This window comes from Rana temporaria, chromosome 1 (genome assembly GCF_905171775.1).
Source record: "Rana temporaria chromosome 1, aRanTem1.1, whole genome shotgun sequence".
Classification (NCBI taxonomy): Eukaryota; Metazoa; Chordata; class Amphibia; order Anura; family Ranidae; genus Rana; species Rana temporaria.
The window spans coordinates 544,433,321-544,456,133 of record NC_053489.1 but is presented as its reverse complement, the minus strand read 5'-3'; the positions used below and the strand labels follow the sequence as shown (position 1 = coordinate 544,456,133).

The following is a 22,813-nucleotide window of genomic DNA, read 5'->3' as shown; positions in this document are numbered from 1 at the left end:
CTTAATCACATTATCCTAAACAATGCAAACTTTAAACAGTAATATCCCTATATAGGATTTGTAAGTTAGTTGGCTGTTTTTAAATAACAAACTCTGCTGCCCACTCCCCCTCTCGGAGTGCCTCTTTAGCAAGCCACTTGCTATGGGGGCACTCATGAGGGCTTGCTCCTGACTCGGGCTGTGTGCATCCATAGTTAAGCATAGTATGGTTCAGCCCTGCCCCCTACTCCCCTCCTTACATGATTTAACTGACAGCAGCAGGAGCTGCTGTCATTGTATTGCTCTCCAGGGTCCATAAAGATTTTTTTCCCTTCTCCAGGGAAGTAAATTATACTCGGGTCGGCTTATACTCGAGTATATACAGTATATAAAATAATATGCAAAGCGGTTGGGGTGCTTTAGGATGCAAAGATGTTTTTATTACAAATTATGTGAGCAGATTGCAGCTCCTCTTTAACCACTTGCCGACCGACTCACACATATATACATCGGCAAAGTGGTTTGTTCCCGCGAAACGCTGTACCCGTACATCGGCTCCTTTAAGAGCCATGGCAGGCGCGCGCGCCAGCTGCATGTTAGGGGACCCGATGCGTTTGGCCGGTGAACATAATCGCCGCCGGCCACCTGCGATTGTGGGTACAAGAGCCATAGCGAGGATTTTATAGCTCTGATCGCTGTATAAATGTCAATGGTCCCAAAAATTTAATAAAACAGGAAGAAGTTCTGGACAGCCGCACTCCAAAAAAGTTTTTGCCTTTTATTCAAAAAATTAAATCAAAAATACATGCCACAGCAGAACGAACAGAAGAACTGACACGTTTCACACTATGAAACAGTGCTTAGTCATAGCAGGTCCCAAAAATGTGTCAAAAATGTCCGATCCGTCCGCTGCAATGTCACAGTTCCGCTAAAAAGATCACCGCCATTACTAGTAAAAAAAAGAAAAATAATAAAAATTCCATAAATCTTTCCCATAGTTTGTAGATGCCATAACTTTTGCGCAAACCAATCAATATACACTTATTGTAATTTTTTTTACCAAAAATATGTAGAATACATATTGGCCTAAACTGATGAAGAAATTTGTTTTTTTAGAAACATTTTGGGGGATATTTATTATAGCCAAAATTAAAAAATATTGCTTTTTGTCAAAGTTTTTGCTCTTTTTGTGTTTATAGTGCAAAAAATAAAACCCGCAGAGGTGATCAAATACCACCAAAATAAAGCTCTATTTGTGGGGAAAAAGGGACGTAAATTTTGTTTAGGTACCAAGACTGCGCAATTGTCAAATAAAGTGACGCAGTGCTGTATCAGAAAAATGGTCATTAAGGGGAAAAATCTTCCGGGGCTGAAGTGGTTAAACTGATGTGAAGAGCTGACGTTGTTTAGATACTTGCAAACACGTAAGGGTTATACATTTACTTGTACCTGGCATATTCATATACATAGACACATAGTTTAGGAATAAATGTCTAGGAAGATTAGTGTTTTATTTGGAGCAGTGAAAACAGAAGCCCTTCAAATGATTCACTGTAGCAGTGGCACAAAAAACGATGACGTCAGGGAAATGTGCCAGTCTTTTAAACCGCTCTGCCCTCTAAAGGCTGAACTCCGACACTACATGCTGGATATCGGCAGGAAGATTAGGCAGAAATCCAGGAGCAGAAGAAACGCTGAAGCCTGACGCGCCATGTTTATTAGTGGCAAATAACATTCTGCGAAAAGAACACTGGCAACTTTTACTAACAGATCAGCAGCAATTTTATAGAGCGCTCTATCTATACGTCACTACATGCTGGACTTTGTTGTGTTTTTTCGGTTTGTTTTATTTTTTTTGCAGAGGGACACGTGACTTGTGTACGTAACGCTGATAATCAGCTTGACGTGCGCCCTCTCAAGCGAATGCAGCGGGTGGAGCCGAGGGGGGATGACGTCACGGCAAGCTGGCGCGGTAAGGCTAAACTCTGACATGGCGGGAGGCGGGAAAAGAAGAACAGCACAAGATGTGCAACAGGTGAGGGCTGAGCTGACCCGCGGAGCCCCAGGCTCCTCACTACCTGCTATAGCGGGGGCCGCGGAGCTGTCCACTACACCTCGCCTGACAGAACTGCCTCATCCACTTTCTACAGCTGGCCACACACAGGGAGGGCTGAATGCATGCAATTCTACCACACCTGAGCCAATGGGGCCTATAGAAGCGGCGTATTCAGGATGGAGCAGTACTTCTAGTCATACAATCTCCACAGGACACTGTACAGGGGGAGTTGTGGGCAGTTCTGAACGAATACACTAATGTTAACCCTTTATGCCTAAGGGAGAAACAAATCATATTGCCTAACTTTGACATGTGTTAGTAAAGCCGTACATATCACAACTATTATGTGTTTTCAGGTGATTTATACCATGTTTTTTTTTCAGGACAAATTCAGCTTTCATTGGGTGGTAAATGGTAATGGATATTTCCTGACCACTTTTTTTTTATTTTATTTTTTATCGATTCATATCCACCCTGGCACCAAGTAAAAGGTGCCCAACCAGGGCCGTGCTAGACTTTCTTGTGCCCTAGGCAAGACCAGATACTTTTTTTTTTCCTCACCTCCTTGCCGACGTTGGCTCCATGTACAGACTGACTGGGGAGCTGGGAGGAAGTGGCGTTGCACGCAGCATGGCCTGTGCGTGGCACCTCATTGCCTGGATACCTCTTCTTCACAGATTGGCTGAAGTTTGCAGGAGACGGTTTAGTCTCCAGCTAACATCATCCAATCCTGCAGCGGAACGTTGGCGCAGTGCGTGGGGGAACAGAGCAACCATCAGAAATTTTGGGGCTACTTACACAGTTTAGGCCTGGGACTGAGCCCCTTACATCAGAGTTTACCCCTTTCATCAAGGTCCCTAAAGCCCTCCTTACATCAGGTTCCCAAGAGTGCCCTCTCCTTAAATCGGGCTCCTCAGCGTTCCCCTTACAACAGTGACCCCCCCACTTTCAATGGGGTCCCCCCCTTTTACATCAGGGTCCCCAAAGTCCCCCCCCCTTTACATCAGGGTCCCCCTGGCTGCGCCCTAGACAGCAGTAGGCCCTAGGTGACTGCCTAGTTCGCCTGGTGGTAGCCCAGGCCCTGTGCCCAACGTATTAAACCTTACAAATTGCGTGTGCCGTGAAACCGCGACAGATTTTGATACCCTATATTTTCTATAGGTGACACTCTAAAGTGGAACTAAACCTATCAATTTAACCATTAAAAAAAAAAAAAAGAAAGTTACCGGGAATGTAACTGTCACATTGGTTGTGCTCTCACCCAACTCTTAAAGCGGAGGTTCACCCTCAAAATGAACTTTCCAGCATCCAGTAAACCCATCAATTTAACAGTTTGAAAAAGCAGTTACATTCCTGGCATGCCGGGAGTGCTAACTGTCACATTGGTTGTGCTCTCAACCAAACTGTCAAACCATCCAATGGCTGGTGTCATAACTGATCACATGTGCAGCATCATGGCAGTTGAAGATTAAACAGAGGCCAAGACGCGCCTTAGCAGCCGTCAATCAACTCCTCTTCGCTTAGAAACGCCCATTCCCCGCTCGGAGCCGGAAAACAAGGGCTCATATAACGATAAGTACAAGTAAAAAAAAACAAAAAACGGCATACTGCAGATGTTAGCAGTATGCTACAGCTAATGTCAAAAAGTGGATTTTTGGGTGAACCTCCGCTTTAAACCATCAGTTGGTTGATGTCATAACTGTTCACATGTGCAGCACCATGGCAGTTGAAGATCAAACAAAGGCAGCTTTTTTGGTTGAAGATAATGGGAGGATTTGGTTCCACTTTAAAAACCCCTACAGATGATCGGTTTAGCGCCAACTCTGAATAATGGGCCTAGAATGATTGCTCTTACTCTGGCTTGTGCAGAAATATGTAACGTGTAGTGCAATCTGTTTGTGTGTGTGTGTGTGGGCTCTCCTAACATGTATTTACATTTGTGTATGTGGGGGATATTTTAACTGCTTGTGTGTACTCTGTCAGCCCTCAAATTTTCTACTCACAAAATGTTAGTGGAAAATGATGTCTGGTGAGCTTGAGCTGCCTTGTGGGGGGGAGCTAGCGCTGCCGGCAGGCAGGGTTGAGTGGGAGCCGTTCTTCCGGCCAGGAGAGGAAGAGTCCGAGCGGGCTTCTCATTGGAGAGCAGGGATTGCATTTTTATTTGAATTGCTGGGTTCCCGGCGCTGCTCATCATTGCCTACAGTCCTGCCTCCTCGCCTGGCGCATTTGGTAGACAGAACACTGGTCCAATGCCGGGAAGGCCCCAGGCGAGACTGATGTGAGCGACGCCAGAAAATCAGCAATTCAAATGAAAGCTGTTGCAGTGGGCAATCCTCGTTCTCTGATGAATGGCCGGCTCGACTCTCCCTTTGCACAGGTGAGGCTGTACGGACACGCACTGGTCACGCTGCATTGATGAGCACTGGTGAGGCTGTGCTAAGGGGCACTGATATATTTATTTTTGTAACCTAATTCTGCATAAAACATTTAAGTGTCATTTCATGAGCTAATTTATGAGTGTTTAGGGGCATGGTTGGGTGGGGCAACTGGTGGAAAGTCGCCCTTAAGACCTGGATAGTAGCTCAGTATTTGAAATTTTGAGCCCTGTCTATGTGATGGTTGGTGTTTTTTTTTTTTTTGAGACCTGTGCTCCGGTTAAGCTAAAGGAACATGGATCGCATACCATCAGTTTCTTCCCCGGCCATAGTGTCTGGGGAAAGTGACATGGGGACTCAGAAGTGACTTTCTACACATCACCCAGGCTCAGTAAAAGAAAGGGGTGGCCAATATCGGGGTGTGTGGAAGCGATCCAGCGGCTGCATAGATGCTGAATCACTTCCAACAGTTTTAACCTATGTTTGTGGCAGTGAAAAGGTTAAAACTTATCCATACATGGCATGCAATGGTATATTTATTGCCAACTGCATTCTGATGTTTATTTTGGTGTTTGTAGGATTGGACAAAAGTGGATGTAAACCCCATTTCATGAAATTTTAGCTGGGCACATATATCTGCAGTGTTTTGTTCTCTCTCTTCAAAGCACTATGCCCCATAGCTGTTTCCTGCTCTGTTCTTCTGTTATCAGCCTAATGACTCCTAACAAGTTCTGTCACATATGATAAAAGCAGCTGGAGTTTTGTTTTGGGGAGGATGCTATGAATAGATTATCACTGAGCTGAACAATTCAACATGCAGAGCTGAAAGTCTCTACCTATGAGGTGTGCCTTTCCTCCAATCGGCTGTCTTGGCTGTATGCCCAGGCTTTACTGCAGTGTTAACCAGGAAAAGAAAAATCTCCTAACTCAATGTGCACTTTCTAAACAGTATATAAAGGTGAAGACAGCAGATATACATGTAAAACTTATGTAGGGAGATTTGTGTATCATCTGAGGCTGTTCACAACTCTGGGCATATGTGAGGGTTTACATCCACTATGAGGGGGGGAGAATCCCAGACAGCTGAGGCTCTCGTGCAATATCGCTCGATTGAGATGGAGATCAGGTAAGGGTGGGAGGGGGGGGGGGCTGCTAATACATAGAATGTATTAAAGTTGTTGTAAAGTCAGATATTTTTTTTATTTTTTTTATCTTGACGGATTAAGATAAAACGCCTTCTGTGTGCAGCAGCCCCCCTAATACTTCTCTTAGCCCCATTTCTATCCAGCAATGTCCGTGAGTGCCCCGGCCATCCAGGACTCTCCCTACTGATTGGCTGAGACACAGCAGTGGTGCCGTTGGCTCCTGCTGCTGTCAAAGTCAGTTAGCCAATCAGGAGAGAGAGAGAGGGGACAGGGCTGAACCACGGTTCCATGTCTGAATGGATATACAGAGCTGTAGCTTGGCTCAGGTGCCCCCATAGCAAGCCCCTTGCTTTGGGGGCACTTGACAGGAGGGAGGGGCCAGGAGCTCCAGCTGGGGACCCGAGAAGTGGAGGATCCAGGCTGCCCTGTGCCGAACCATTGCACAGAGAAGGGAAGTATAACATGTTTGTTTTAATAGAAAAAAAAGACTTTACAATCACTTTATGATAATAAACCTTCTGCCTTTAGAACTGCTTTGATCTCCACACATTTACTTCCTTGAATTCTGTGACACATATTCACTATGTCCTGTGAATAGGCACTGCTGTCACACATTTCAGAGCCTGCCTTCTGAACTACAGAGGTGCTGGGGCATTTTAGGAGGCAGAGTCGGTACAGGAATCATTGCTTGCAGCCAGCCCATGGGATATATAGTCCTTAGAAATTGAAAGCAAATGGCAGAGGAAAAGTTGCAAAGCATGCTGGAAATCCAGAACCCTGTGCAAAGCAATGGCAGCAAACAGGCAGGGTTTACAATGTGGAATGTCAAATAACATGTTTATATTGTTACAATGCTTATGCACCGTAGAACTCCTTGAAAGTGAAACTAAACCCATAGATTAAAAGTGGTTCTAAAGTCAACATAAGCTTGTGTTTTTTTTTTTCTTTTTGTTTTTTTTTCCTGTAGAGAATGCATTTAGGTAAAAAAAAAAAAAAAAAACTTCTTGCTATGTCCCCCCAATACAGAAAAACTTACTGGATTCCTCTCACCAATTGGGCGCTGTCCTGACTCCAGTACCGCTCTCCTCTTCCTGGATTCACAGGTGGGAGGGCAGGAGGCAGCATAGGCAACTGCTGTTAGTGTCCACTCACACTTGTGTGAATTCCATTGCCACTATACCTCCACTTCCTTAACCGATGACTCATCGGCTGTCAGCGGGTATCCCCGCAATGTAAACAAAAGAATGCTGGCAATGAAAAATAAAGGGGGGGGGAGATTGAACACATTGTGGTCCCCCCCTTTCCATACCAAGCCCTTTGCGTCTAAAATGGATTTTAAGTGGAACCCCATGCCAACATAAAATTGTGGGGGTCCCCCCAAATTCCCTACCAAACCCTTATGTAGCATGCCGGTCAGGAAAAGGGGGGGGGGGGGGGATGCCGGCAGGAAAATTCCCTCCCACCGGGTGGACGTCATGATGTCTTTTCTTTCCGGCAATCTAGGGCACGAGCCCGTGGCACCGCTCGTGACCCGGTGCATGTCACCTGCGAATGCCGGCGATCCCGGCAGGAGCGTGGATCTGTGTGTAAATGCACAGATCCACCTCCTGTCAGAGGTGAGGAGACCGATTGTGTGTTCCCAGTACAGAGGAACACACATCGGTCTCCTCACCTTGTGAGTCCCCTCCCCCTACAGTAAGAATCACTCCCAGGGAACATATTAACCCCTTCAGCGCCCCCTAGTGTTAACCCCTTCCCTGCCAGTCACATTTACACAGTAATCGTGCAGTTTTATAGCACTAATCGCTGTATAAATGTGAATGGTCCTGAAAACGTGTCAAGTGTCCGATATGTCCGCCGCAATGTCACGGTAACCATAAACATCGCAGGTCGCCGCCATTACTTTAAAAAAAATAAAAATGACATAAATCTATCCCCTATATCAGGGGTCTCCAAACTTTTCAAACAAAGGGCCACTTTATTGCCCTTCAGACTTTAGGAGGGCCGGATTGGGGCCAGCAAGGGAAGAAAATTTCACGGGCCCGGCATCAGTGAGAACAAATATGGCCTCAGGGTTGGTGGTCAATAAGAAGAGGAGTATTCCCCCTATTAGTAAGAAGAATAGTATCCCATCATTGGTATCGGTGGATAATATAGTGCCCCATTGTTGGTGTCAAAAGGAGGAATAGTGCCTCATGTCGGTGGGAGGAATTGTGTCCCAAGGGCCGGATAAAGGCTAGCAAAGGGCCACAGTTTGGAGACCCCTGCCCTATATTGTTGGAGACGATATAACTTTTGCGCAAACCAATCAATATACGCTTATTTCGATATTTATTAAATAAATAAATAAATATATATATATTTTATATTATATATATATATATTTTTTTTTGTCGCTCTTTTGTTTATAGCGCAAAAAAATAAAAACTGCAGAAATGATCAAATACCACCAAACCAAAGCTCTATTTGTGGGGGGGGGAACATAAAGATTTAATTTGGGTACAGTGTTGCATGACCGCGCAATTGTCATTCAAAGTGCAACAGTGCTGAAAACTAAAAATTGGTCTGGGCAGGAAAGGGGTGAAAATACCCTGTATGGAAGTGGTTAATGGATTTTAATGCACAAAAACGCAATATAATTCCCAATTATTTGGTACCATATAAAAGATGTTGCGTTGAGTAAATAGATACTATATATATCATGCTTTAAAATTGTCTGCCCGTGGAACAATGCCAAATTACAGTACTTGGAAACCTCTATAGGCAAAGCTTTAAAAGCCTTTACAAGTTACCAGTTTAGAGTTGCACAGGAGGTCTGGCACTAAAATTATTGCTCTTGCGGCGATATCTTGCACCTGGTGCGATCGCCGTTTACATTGCCTCGGACCTATGTGCATGGTTGCATTTGCATTTGAGCATGGGGAATGGGTGCACTTTTTTGGGATAAACTTTACTGCTATTGCAAGGGATTAACGACATGGTCCATGACAGGTCCTCTTTACTCGGACTACCAGGAAGTCTACACAGATCGGTCTGATTGGCTGTTTCCCTAGCCAGTAATGGCCAGGTAAACCAAGAGCTGAAACATGAAGTGACGATATCCTCATTGCTTTCAGTTTTGCTTAGAGCTGGATGCACCGGTCGCATCCTTACTGGGCTCTCCGATCATACGCGAGAGCCTGGTTAAGGTGGCAGAGGGGAGTGGGACCCCCATTCTGCTGCCTTTTTAAAAGTAATCCAGTGGCTCGGATTACTTTTACTATGTGCAGAATTGTCTCTAAAAGAGCATATCTTGATCATTCCTGCAGCAATGACTAAGATATCAACCTTCTCTGGCGAGGAAGTGGTTAAAGTCTTTAGGCTGGTTGTTCAATTCTAGACACATCCAGCCTGGTTCCATCCCTAGCGGCTATTGCAGCTTAGGGGACACTGAAAAGAATTTGGACCTGACAGTATAGAAGAAGTTGCTTTTTCTATGCTGCATGATAGAGGTGTGCATCTTCAATGGTCTCAGGATTCGATTACGATTATCATGGCAACAATTCGATTCTATGATGCATCACGATTAGGGATGAGCTTCGAGTTCGACTCGAACATTGCCTGTTCGGCAAACAACGAACAATTTGGGGTGTTCGTGGCAAATTCGAAACGCCACGGAACACCCTGTTAAAGTCTATGGGAGAAATCTAAAGTGCTAATTTTAAAGGCTAATATGCAAGTTATTTTCCTAAAAAGTGTTTGGGGACCTGGCACCAGGGGACATGTATCAATGCAAAAAAAAGTTTTAAAAACTGCAGTTTTTTCGGGAGCAGTGAATTTAATAATGCTTAAAGTGAAACAATAAAAGTGAAATATTCCTTTAAATTTCGTACCTGGGGGGTGTGAAGTATGCATGTGAAATAGCGCATGTTTCCCGTACTTATAACTGTCTCTGCACAAAGTGTCATTTCTGAAGGGGGGAAAAAAAAGTCATTTAAAACCGACTCGCGGCTATAATGAATTGTCGGCTCACGGCAATTCAGAGAGAATAATAATAAAAAAATGTGGGGTCCCCCCAAATTCAATTACCAGGCCCTTCAGGTCTGGTATGGATATTAAGGGGAACCCCGCCGTCAATAAAAAAAAAAAAATAACGTGGGGTTCCCCCCAAATATCCATTCCAGACCCTTCAGGTCTGGTGTGGATTTTAAGGGGAACTACACCCCAAATAAAAATAAAAAAATGGCGATCACGTAACCTGGCAGGCCGCAGAAAAGAGGGGGGTGGGGGGGACAGAGCGGCCTATCAGAATCTGGAAGACCAATTTAACAAAGGGGACCCCCATATCCTGCCCTGCCCCCCCCCTATGTGAATTGGTAATGGGGTACATTGTACCTCTACCATTTAACAAAGGAAGTGTAAATAGTTGTAAAAACACACACACTGTGGAAAAAAGTCCTTTTTATTAAAAAAATAAAATAATAATCCAGCGGTGGTAATCCACTCTCGATCCCCGCTCCAACGTTGTCGGTATCCATCGACGGGTGATCTCTCCGGTTCAGCGATGAAAAGATCGTCCGGGATCCAGAGCGCAGCATCGCCGTCCGCCTGGTCTCCCCTGGAGACAGCCCGGCGAATGACGCTGCTGAAGCGAGTGACATTTCTTATATAGGTGAGGCGGGGTCACCGGTCACGTGACCCCGTCCCCCTCTGACGCACCCTCTGCTACATCACTGGGGAAGCCTGTGTGTGTGTGTGTGTGTGTGTGTGTGTGTGTGTGTGTAAACATGTATATCTCTATATCGAGTAGAATTTTCATCCTGGGGATTTGTCGGCCCTAGTGGCTGTAGCGTGAGGGTTCAGCCAGGCATAATGGGAGTTGTGGAATGTCAGTCCCAACACTGTCGATATAACGGTGACCGCACCTCTGCCAGCAGAGTGTGGAGAATCCTCCTCCACACTGTTGGCAGGGCAGCGCCGTGGTGTGTGAAACTGTAGGGGGTTGAGAGAGGAGCTGTCAACATTGAGGTTGAATGTCAGGGGTGGGCGGGACCCAGCTATCCAATACCTGCCAATGGAATTTGGGTGGGCTGCTACGTGTATGTGGCCCTGCCCCTCTTAAACGGCTCAATCATTGGCTGGATAGATGCTGGGTTCCGCCCACCCCAGGTCCTGCCCCCACCTCTGACATCATGCTGAATTTGTCAGATCCTCTCTTTCCATACCACGGTGCCAATTAGTGCCACCTGTCGGTGCCATTCGAGTGCCACCTGTCAGTGTCTGCCAGTGCCACCTGCCAAAAAAATAAAAATATCGGCTGCAAAAATCGGCATCATATATCTGCCACCCCAATTTCTAAATATCGTCATCGGCCAGAGAAAAAACGGTCGACCTCTAATCAATGCCATCCCGTCGGTGCAGTACCCATCCGTGAAGTGTCATCAATGCCCTCTCGTCAGTGCCCATCGGTGAATAAGAAAATTTTGCAAAAAAGAAAACCCACATTGATTTAATACCACCAAAAGAAAACTATTTGTGCAAATTTTTTTATAAAAATGTCATATGGGTACAGTGTTGCATGACTGTAATTTTCAGCACCTGACACCCGCCTATCTAAAAAAAGAAAAAAAAAAGGGGGGGGGGGGTGGATTTTGTTGAAAAATGGGGAATAAAATCCATCCTTTTAGTAAAAGCACCTTTGTTCGCCCTAGGTGTTTAACCCCTTCCCAGCCATTGTCATTGGTACAGTTTTTTGTTTTGTTTATTTTTTAGCACTGATGCCTGTATTGGTGTCACTGGTTCCCACAAAGTGTCAGATTGTCCGCCACAATATCACAGTCCTGCTAGAAAGTTGCTGATCACCACCATTATTGGTAGAAGAAAAGTAAATTCCAGTGTGTGTGTGTGTGTGTGTGTGTGTGTGTGTGTATATGTATGTATGTATGTATGTGTATATATATATATTACATATTGGCTTAAATTAATGAAGACATTTTAGTTTTTCCATCTTTTTATTGGATATGTTTTGTAGCAGAAACTAAGAAATTGTGTTGGTTGTATTTTTGTTTTTTATAGTGCAAAAAAAAAAAATACGCAGAGGTGATCACATACCACCAAAAGAAAGCTCTATTTGCGGGAAACAATTATACATATATGTGTGTGTGTGTGTGTGTGTGTGTGTGTAAAATAATTTTTTTATTTGGGTACAGTGACAGTACTGTAGTGATCTCATTTATATCCAGAGAATGTAGTGATCAAATTTGTCCACTAAATGTAGTGATCATGTATAGTGTCCAGTACTCCAGTCAGATAATCTTAGATGTTTAGTATAGTGACCATAAATTACGTTCCGCAGCAACTCACACCAGGTTCTCCAGAGAACGCATTTAATGGATCTTCCAATAACATACAAAGTCCACAGACGATACAAGAATCCAACAGAGTATAATTCAGAATCCCATCTTCTCCTAGACCTGTGCAATGTTCATCATAGAGTGACAAGACTAGACTAGACTGCCAGCTTGACTCCTTCAAATATTGGACTCACACTGGAAGTGGGGGGGGGGGGGGGGTGTCAACCAAATGTTCCCATTGAATGAACATCCCACAAGTCTAATTAACATTAATAAACACTTCCTTATGTAAGGAAGTACCAGGCCACACACCTAGGTCGTCTTAGATAAGATTAACACATCAAAGAGTCCTTTTGATACGTGTCGTTTGACCACTAACCCCTTTGATGTGTAACCTTGAATGCCCGTATGTAAACCTATATATACTGTGCCTTTCATATACCACAATATTTTACAATGCCTACATATCTATATTAATATTACAACAAGTGCAACTGTCAGTTAATCTAACTTGGTGCCCTATCGCAAAAAATGGCCTAGTCAGAAAGGGAGATAAATTGGTTAAAGGTCTGTTCAAACCAGCGCATCATAGTCTGTATAATGTGTAATTTTTTGTAGAGTATGGATCAATGTATTAAAACATTGCATGGTTTACTTTCCTTTTTTTCCCCAACTTTATTAAAATGATCACAATCGCACTTTGTGGGGGGGAAAAACAAACAAACTGGAAGAGTATGGTTTACAGGATTGTTTACAGGATTGTTTATCTGCCTTTGTGTCTTTGGTTTTCAGAGTAGTGACACAGGAAAGGAAGATGTCAAGAAGAGACGGTCCGATCAGTCTGATGTACCAACAAGTTTACGACAGGAGGTGGAATGCTTGTATAAGCTTACTATGCCAGAAGATTTCTATACATTCTGGACATTTTGCGCAGAGATTGACCCAAAGACACCCTCTGGTAAAAATGATTTATTTTTTTTTGCCCTTTTTGTAGAAGTAAAAGCCACCTAAATTTTTAAAGTGAATGTAAACTCATCCCTCATAATTCTAGGCTATTGCCCTCATACTAAAGTATACATGCCTCCTGCATGTATCCCTACCTGTTGAGTCACCCCTTCTTCACACGGAGCATCGCAAATATCCAGATTTGATGGGTAGGTCTATGCCCTGGTACTTGGTGGGCGGAGTCGTGATGTCACTAGACTCCCCGCCCACCTACACCCCCCTTGGTCTGCCAGCGTCGCAAGGATGAATCTTGTGCTTGTTATGATTAGAAGTGCGCGCATATGGGGACACACAGCGTGTTCTGGTCAGAAGGAAAGCACGGTCATGCCCCTTGTGACTCCTGTGCATGTATAAGGACTTTCCTTTCCCACACAAATGGCTATTATTTATGTTAGGAACTGCTTGTTATAAGGCAAACATCCTTAAATGTGTGAATTAATTAAACCGCGCTCTCTAGTGCCTTATGAGCATCTCCTGCACATGTGCCGCACTCTTTTAAAAAAAAACAGGCTGTAGTGGAGATTTCAGGATAGCTTTGAGACGCTGTCAGAGGGGGATGTGAAGCTGGGTCTGCTTGTGCATGAGATAAGTAAATGAGCTGTCACTCGCAGCATGGAGAAGAAACGGGCACACATTTATCTGTTTTTTTTTTTTTTTTTTTCTTACTGAAAAAAGTGGATTGCTCAGAGCTGGATTAACTTTTTATTGCAAGACTGGGCACAGATGACATGACATCCTGTCCTGTACCGGGTAGAAGTCTTGATTTAAAAAACAAATAATTCCGGGTTTACATCCACTTTAAGTGGAATAAATATGTACTCACTTCTGTACTTTCATTTCAGCAGTCTGGTTTTCTGTTTATTTCGTTTTTTATGATGACCATACATGTCAGAGAAGGCTTATGCAGAATAACAAATGACCTTTTACAGCTAAAACTATATATGTTGCTTTTATCAACATGTAACATTATAAGCTATCCATGAGATAAAGTGGGCAAGTAATGTTTTTTTTGAGTATGCTTGTTTAGCCAGCTTGTTTTAGTGAAGAAATATAGCTATTTGTTATACGTGTTCTTTTTTATAGGACTAATCTAGCACATCTGTAGATTCTGAACAGGCCTTTTATAGATGAAACCATTGAGGCATGATGGGAAAAGTAACAAAAGGTTGTCCTTTTGATATGGGAATCGCACATTTTGTTGTAAAGTTGGAAAATGTGCCCAAATGTGCTGGTTTTATGACATTCCAAACCGTATGTGTAAAGGGTGTGTTGCCTCCATGAAAACAGTTCTATAAATATAGATGGAGAGAGCAAGTTTGCCAAGCTAGGGCATTTTTATAATTTTTCTTTTGACCCTGTTAAATGATGGTGGCCCAAAGATTTTATTTCTCTTCCGTTCATGGACGGGCACAGCAGCAATTGACCTTGGGGTTATCTACCTTCCTTTCAGGAGATGACTAGGCAGAAAAAACAGCACTTCAAGTGTTAAAACACTTCTCAGTATAGCACCTTCCAGGGGGCGGGTCCCCGGGTACATCCCTCTTTCTGCATCATGCAGCCCCAGTTTTTTTCTGCCTAGTGTGATGACAAGACATGGCTCCTCTGGGCCCATGTGCTCTGGAGTTTTTTTTTTTTTTTTCGCTTTTATTTTATTTTTTCCTGCATTTTTGGATCCTGGGATCGTCAATCAACTGCCGACTGGGTGACAGGCTGGATCCTTGTAGTCCCCCCCCCCCCCCCATGTTCGGCCATCGAGCATGTGCCGGCCTTTAGCTACCTGCTGGGCCGTCCACGACATGCCCCGTTGCTCCAGGGGTGGCCGGTGAGCTATATGCTCCAGGGCACACATAAGACCGGTCTCTATGGCCGAGTCACAGTGTGCCGGGCCGACAGCCATGCTGTAACTACTGCGGACGCTGGGTCTGTCTGAAATGCCTCCAGCCGGTGGTCGCAGGATGGGTAAGTAGTTTCCCCTTGCCTTGGCATGGTGGTTCGGCTGGTGCATTCCCGGGGAGGTCGATCGAGGGTCCGCCCTGCTTTCCTCTCTACCTTCCTCTCCCTCCTTCCCCGCATTCTGGGTGGCGGCCGTGAGGTGGGGGGGGGGTTCGCCTGGGGGGCTCCGTCCTACCTGTGGCTGCTGTGGGGTGCTGTATGCCTTTTTGTGATGCCGTGTGTGCGGGGGCGGGGACCTGCAGGGTCTGGTACTTTTGCTGCTTTATGTCACTGTGTGTTTGGCCGCCATTTTCCCGGTGACGGGCGCTCTTATTGCCGCTCGGTGGCCATTTTCTTGTAGCCCGCATGCTGTTTTTTGCATGTCGGCGGATGATGACCATAGAGATTTCCGTTTACCAGATGGTCACCAGTCATCTCTATGACCCTCAGAGGCCCGGGCGTGACGTTATGACGATCGCGGCTGGTAAGCATGGGATATGCTTGCCAGCCTGGAGGAGAGATGTGGGGTCTTATTTTCCCCCCCCCCCCTGCATCTCTCCATAAAGAAGACCTGTCACAAACGATTCCTATTACAAGGGATGTGTGCAAAACCCCTTTAAGATAAGTTTAGCGATAAGCTATTCCAATGCTTTTCTGATACTCATGCTATGAGTATTGAATTCATAAACAACTGGAAAACTTGGCATTTTCAGAACGAGTACAGCACTGGTAGTCTGTTTTTCTCCCCGGGTGTACTCGTCGGCACATTTCTTTCCCAATAGGAAGGTAGAAATCACAAAACTCATCAGTGCAATGTTTCAATGCCACGCAGGAGCTCTTAATCAGCCATGTGGTGATTTGTGAATGAGGCTGTCGTTTAGCTGGAGTTACCTCCTCTGTCATCTTTTTGGGTGTCAAGAAAACTTGTCAGAAGTGATTCATGCAGATGGCAGAGGAACAAAGCAGCAAACAGAAATTACATTTGGTGCTTTGGATTGGGACAAGTACACATTATAGATCAAGGTTTGGTAAATGGGTTGCTAAGGGTTCCTTGAGCAACTTCTGTGCCTCCAATTAGTTACCACTGACACCATTGATCCTTTTAGCCACCTGAAAGGGGGTAATTCTTCCCAGCGGCACACGTGTAAAAAGCATTCTTCCCACGATCATCACACTAATGTACCATAGGGCTGCACGATTCTGGTCAAAATGAGAATCACGATTCTTTTGCTTAGACAAAAGATCACGATTCTCTCACGATTCTCAAAAATGTAATGCCAGAACCCCCCCCAAAAAAAAAAAAAATAAATAAACCTGTGATTTATCTGAAAATATGAATATATAAAAAAAGAGACCAGTGATATGTCTATAATGTTAAAGATCATATAACTCCTATGAAAAAAGCAGAATAAAACTTTGATTCTGATTTTTTTCATAGGAGTTATATGGTCTTTAACATTATACACATATCACTGGTCTCCTTTTTTTTTTTTTTTTTTTTTATAGATCAGAAGCAGTACTGCAAGCAACCATTGGGTGGCGCATGCATACACACAGTTGTACAGAACTGTGAGAAGGTTTAATACATCAGAAGCAGTACCGCCGGCAACCACTTGGTGGTGCATGGATACAAACTACTGTTGTGAGAGAAGCTCAGGCATCTATCCAGCAGCGCAGGCTGCTGACGTCGGTTTCGATGTCGGCGGCATTTGCGTTCCACACTGGTTACGTGGACGGCGGTGACATGTAGGAGAATCGTCGGTCATTCTGAGGGGAGATCGCGGAGGAGGAGAATCGAAATCGCGATTCTCTCCGCGATTAATCGCGCAGGTCTAATGTACCATGAGTTGTAGATAGAAACTTTTAGCAGGGGTTCCGTGAGACGTGTGTGTGTGTGTGTGTGTGTGTGTAAATTTTTTATTTTTTTTGTTCATATTTCATGTCTGAGGTTTACAACCACTTTCAAGCTTGCCTAAACCCCCCCAAAAATATATTGTAGCGTATAAATTCTTAGATGAGGGGGCTGAAACAGAAAACGATTTTTGTCTGAAATTAGAATTTTTTTCTTTCCTGGAGTTAACCAGCATGAAAACATTATTACTTTGTAACTAATGAAGACATTATCTGGTTTCAGATGTTTTGAAGGACACTCTTGGTCTTCAGCTTGTAGGCCCATATGATATTATTTCTGGTAAACACGCATCTAAGAAAAATTCTGATGTGAATTATAACCTGCACTGGAGGTTTTTCTATGATCCTCCAGAATTTCAGACCATTATTGATGGGGACAGCAGAACACAATTTCACATGGGCTACTACAGGTAAGAAATATGAAAGTGTCTGTCTGCAAAAAATGACATTGAACATTACTTTACATTGAATAAATGCAGGACTGGAGCAGTTTGTCATGACAGAACACTCTCTGTGTGAAGCGAGCCGATTACCGGCATCTCAGTGTTTACATGTGACTGGCTGTAATTGGACACATGGTTAAAGAGCCATGGACGTGGCTCTTTACAGAGATCGGAGTCGCGCCATGTCCTAGCAACACGGCCAGCCGATATCGCTGCGCCCCCGCAAGAGCGGCCGTTCTGGGATGCTGCCGTCCCAGAATGAGAGCCGCACCACCCCACCGTCATTTGACGGTGGGCAGGCGGCAACTAGTTAAATTCATTATGTATTCATTAATCTACACCCCGTTCCCCTATAATGACAAAATGAAAAAAGTTTTAGAAAAGTTTGCAAATGTATCAAAAAGGAAAAACTGAAATATTGCATTGGCATGCGTGTATATGTATACAGTTGTATTCAAAATTATTCAACCCCCACTGAAATTGATTGTTTTGGCCAGTTTGACATTGATTTAATTGTAAGCAGGATGACTGAATGATCAAAATCAAAGAGGCACGTGTAGGTCAGACAAATATAACATAACATTTATAATGAAATAACCACAAATGTCTTTTCTGTGCTTACATCATTATCAGTTTTATTCAACCCCCAAGTGACATTCAATCTTAGTACTTAGTACAACATCCTTTTACAGTTATAACCGCTTTTAAACGTGAAGCATAGCTTGACACAAGTGTCTTTCAGCGATCTACGGGTATCTTCGCCCATTCGTCATGGGCAAAAGCCTCCAGTTCAGTCACATTCTTAAGGTTCGTACACACGGTCGGACATCCAACAAAATTTCCCTTGGATTTTTGTCCTAATTGATTTGTCCGATCACACCCATAGCATACACACGCTCGGACTTATCTGCAAACTTTTCTAACACTTTCCCAACATCGCGTGGTTTTTCTGCTCTTTACCGCCACCCTTTGGTTAACTTCTGCTATTGTTGGTTGAGTTTAACATTGGTTCTGAGCATGCGCATTTGTACTTTGTCGGAAAGTTGGTCTGTTCGCAGACCCAACTTTTTGGTCCGATGAAACCCAAAAAAGTTGGTCCGATGGAACTTACACACGGTCGGACAAATTCGAAAAGTTGCAGATTTTGAAGTTGGTTGGCCAAAAGTCCGACCGTGTGTACGGGGCTTTAGGCTTGCGCACTGCAACTGCTTTCTTTAAGTCCCACCAGAGGTTCTCAATCGGATTTAAGTCTGGTGACTGCGATGGCCACTCCAAAATGTTTCAGCCTTTAATCTGCAACCATGCTCTAGTGGACTTGGAGGTAAGCTTGGGATCATTGTCCTGTTGAAAGGTCCAACGTCTCCCAAGCCTCAGGCTTGTGACGGACTGCATCACATTGTCATCCAATATCTCCTGGTACTGAAGAGAATTCATGGTACCTTGCACACGCTGAAGCTTCCCTGTACCTGCAGAAGCAAAACCGCCCCAAAGCATGATTGACCCCCGCCATGCTTCACAGTAGGCAAGGTTCTTTACATCATAGGCCTTGTTCTTCCTCCTCCAAAAATAGCGTTGATCCATGGGCCCAAACAGTTCTAATTTTGTTTCATCAGTCCACAGAACACAATCCCAAAACTTCTGTGGTTTGTCCACATGACTTTTGGCATACTGCAGTCGACTCTTCTTATTCTTTGGAGACAGCAAGGGGGTGCGCCTGAGAATTCTGGCATGGAGGCCTTCATTACGCAGTGTGCGCCGTATTGTCTGAGCAGAAACTTCAGTACCCACATCTGACAAATCTTTTCTCAGTTCCTCAGCAGTCACAAGGGGAATTTTCTCCACTCTACGCTTCAGGTAGCGCACAGCAGTCGAAGTCAGCATCTTCTTTCTGCCACGACCAGGTAGTGTTTCAACAGTGCCCTTTGCCTTGAATTTGCGAATGATGCTTCCTATGGTGTCTCTTGGTATGTTTAACATCTTTGCATCTTCTTATAGCCATTGCCCTTCCTGTGAAGAGTAATCACCTCTTCTCTTGTCTTCCTGGACCATTCTGTTGACTTTACCATGTTTGTAACCACACCAGTAAATGTCTAGAAGGAGCTGAGTATCAGTCATTTTAAAGCTGCCTAATTGGTGCTTATTAGGCTTTATTGCTGCTCCCTGACATCCACAGGTGTTTTCAATACCTGATTGAAAACACTTCAATGAACCTCTGTTCTTCAGAGTGGTAGTCTTTAAGGGCCCTTTCACACAAACGGACCGTATGTCCGCATTTTCATCCGTCCGTTACGGGACATACATGGGTCCCTATGTGATTACATCCGCTGACACCCGTAATTTGTCCGCCTCCGCAAAGATCCGCATTTTCGGACGGAAGAAAACCCTATTTTTTCTTCCGCCTATCGGATCGGATGAACACGGACACACGGTCAGTATTCATCCGATTCACCATAGGGGAGAGTGGAGGAAGGACAGGGCGGTCCCTGCACAGTGTGCGGGGACCGCCCTGTCAGCTGCCAGCTCAGCGGGGATTTTACGGAGGATCCCCGCTGAGCTGTACGGACACACGGAGGGGGATCATTACTGATCCGCCCCAGGTGAAAGGGCCCTAAGGGCTTGAATAATTGTGTAAATGAAGAATTCACAAAATAAACATTTACTACTGTATTACAAAACCAATTGATGTCATTTTAGTTGCATATGGTTCTTTAAGAAGTCTTTGTAGGATTTCATTCTGAATACAATTACAAATGTACACCAAATTCCCTAAAACCATTTACAGTATTGGGGGGTTGAATAATTTTGAACAAAACTTATATATATATAATATATATATATATATATATAATTATTTAGACCCTTTGCAACAACACTTGAAATTTAGCTCGGGTGCCTCCCATTTCTCTTAATTGTTGCGGAGATGTTTCTACGCCTTGATTGACCTGTGGTAAATTAAACTAATTGGACATGATTTCGAAGGCACACACCTCCTCTGTAAAAGGCCTCACAGCTGACAATGCATACTGTAACGGCAAAAGCTATAAGATCAAGGGAACTGCCTGCAAAGCTGACAGGATTATTCCAAGGCACAGATCTGGGGGAAGGCTACAAAAAAAATTCTGCCCTTAACAAATGTATTTATTTATTTTTTTCAAAAATTCTGTTTTAACTTTGTATTCATGGGGTACTGGGTGTAGATCAGGGATATGCAATTAGCGGACCTCCAGCTGTTGCCAAACTACAAGTCCCATGAGGCATAGCAAGACTCTGACAGCATCAAGCATGACACCCAGAGGCAGAGGCATGATGGGACTTGTAGTTTGGCAACAGCTGGAGGTCCGCTAATTGCATATCCCTGGTGTAGATTAAGGAGGGGGGGGGGGGGAATTTAAACAACTGTATTATCGGGCTGCAACATCACAAAATTGAAAAGTGGCGGGGGTCTGAATACTTTATGAATGCACCGTTATATATGCATTCATTTTCCTATTGCATATATACAGTTAATACAGTACTTCCATTTTATGATTTGAAAGTGTTGCAGCCTGTTGGTTTTTTTTTCTGCTGTCATTCTAGGTTACATCTGGAAGCATAATCTGATTTAATGTAAACTTTTCCTATGCATCACGTTTTTGTGTATATTTAAAACCCCCGTGCATTGTGAAGTCTCCTATTGCATGTATATTTTCTGTATGTCAAAGACCTTTGTCAATTTATGTTTTTCAGAGATTCTCCAGAGGAGATGCCGGTTTTTGTTGGCACTAATGAAGCCGTTAAAGGGTGCCTCATCACTCCATCCGGAGATAATGTGTTTTCTGCTGTCAAGTAAGCACCCGTCAATTAAAAAAAAAAAAAAAAAATCCTAAAGCGTGACAAGTTAGTTTTTTTTTTTTTTTTTGTTTATTGATTTTCTTTTTCTTCTAGGCTTTTTGCAACAAAGAAGTTAAAAGAAGTTTCTGATAAAAATACAGTTGCCACAATAAAAGGTTTGATCGAGAAACTTACAGCTGCAGCAGATAAATTGGGTTACTCAATGGAACAGAAATCTAACTCCATGAAACGGAGAAACAAGAAAGTTAGTACTTGTGTTTTCTGTTACGCATTGTTTGGCTTATTTCTTTTAACCACTTAATGACCACCGCACGACTATATACGTCGGCAGAATGGCACGGCTGGGCACAGGGATGTGTGTATGTATGTATGTATGTATGTATGTGTCTGTCTATTTATCTATCTATCGACCCGATCACCGCCGGTGTCCCGCGATCGGTCACAGGCACTGAAGAACGGAGAGGTGAGTGTAAACACACCTTCCCCTTTCTTCTGTGTGGCAATGTCGGTGATCGTCTGTTCCCTGACGTCATGCGTCCAGCCCCGCCCCCTTACAGTTAGAAACTCACATGAGGTCACACTTAACCCCCTACAGCGCCCCCTAGTGGTTAACCCCTTCACTACCATTGTCATTTTCACAGGATTCGGTGCATTTTTATAGCATTTTTCGCTGTGAAAGACAATGATCCCAAAAATGTGTCCGCCATAATGTCGCAGTCATGAAAAAAAGCGCTGATCGCCTCCATTGGTAGTAAAAAAAATAAAAAAATTGTAATACAAATGCCAAAAAACTATCCCCTATTTTGTAAACACTAGAAATTTTGCGCAAACCAATCGATAAACGCTTATTGCGATTAACCTTAACCTGCATATTGGTCCGGGTCTTAAGTGGTTAACTACTTCCCTTCCATAGCAATGGTTAAAATCTGCATTTAGTGAGAATATGCGACAATGACAATTGTGTGTTACGTAGATGTTTTACATGCTCGTGTATTCGCATTCATTTGTGTGTGTGCTGGACAACAGGAGTGTGTGTGTGTGTGTGTGTGTGTGTGTATATGTATATGTGTGTATATATGTATAAATAATTTTATTATAATAAATGTGTAGCTGTGCAATACAAAAACTCAGATGCGACTCTGTGTTCACACTTTGCAGAGGGATCATGAAGCAAATGTTCACTGATCTCTTTATTCTGGTTATTGCGATCCTGGGTGTAGTTGGATTATAGAGATTTTATGGCAGGTTTCTCTGCTCTGGTAAGATTGTGCTTTAGTGCAGATTGTCCAGTGGGGGATTGGTATTTTGATTACATGGTCCACTGCTGTCCTGAATTCTCTGATAGAGGTCGGTACCACAGAAGCATCAACAATGCTGTGTGGGTGAAAAGTGACATTAACCACTTAAGCCCCGGACCAATATGCTGGCTAAAGACCCAAGGGGTTTTTACAGTTCGGGACTGCGTCGATTTAACAGACAATTGCGCGGTCGTGCGACGTGGCTCCCAAACAAAATTGGCGTCCTTTTTTTCCCCACAAATAGAGCTTTCTTTTGGTGGTATTTGATCACCTCTGCGGTTTTTATTTTTTGTGCTATAAACAAAAATAGAGCGGCAATTTTGAAAAAAATGCAATATTTTTTGCTGTAATAAATATCCCCCAAAAACATATATAAACATTTTTTTTTTTTCCTCAGTTTAGGCCGATACGTATTCTTCTACCTATTTTTGGTAAAAATAATCGTTTATCGGTTGGTTTGCGCAAAATTTATAGCGTTTGCAAAATAGGGGATAGTTTTTTTGCAT

General features: G+C 43.7%; 1 protein-coding gene across 3 annotated transcripts in view; it reads left to right on the top strand.

Moving 5' to 3' along the window:
* Nucleotides 1-1,848: 1,848 nt before the first annotated feature.
* Nucleotides 1,849-22,813, top strand: part of LOC120920849 (histone PARylation factor 1) — a 33,079-nt gene continuing 12,114 nt past the window's right edge. The window contains exons 1-5 of one of the 3 annotated variants that reach the window (XM_040333214.1): nt 1,849-1,951; nt 12,680-12,845; nt 16,959-17,145; nt 20,905-21,003; nt 21,103-21,253. In XM_040333214.1, the coding sequence (XP_040189148.1) occupies nt 1,928-1,951; nt 12,680-12,845; nt 16,959-17,145; nt 20,905-21,003; nt 21,103-21,253 (627 nt within the window). In that variant the 5' untranslated portion in view covers nt 1,849-1,927. Of the gene's footprint in view, nt 2,015-12,679; nt 12,846-16,958; nt 17,146-20,904; nt 21,004-21,102; nt 21,254-22,813 lie in introns of all 3 variants that reach the window. The other 2 variants (XM_040333198.1, XM_040333206.1) reach the window with 2 other exon arrangements.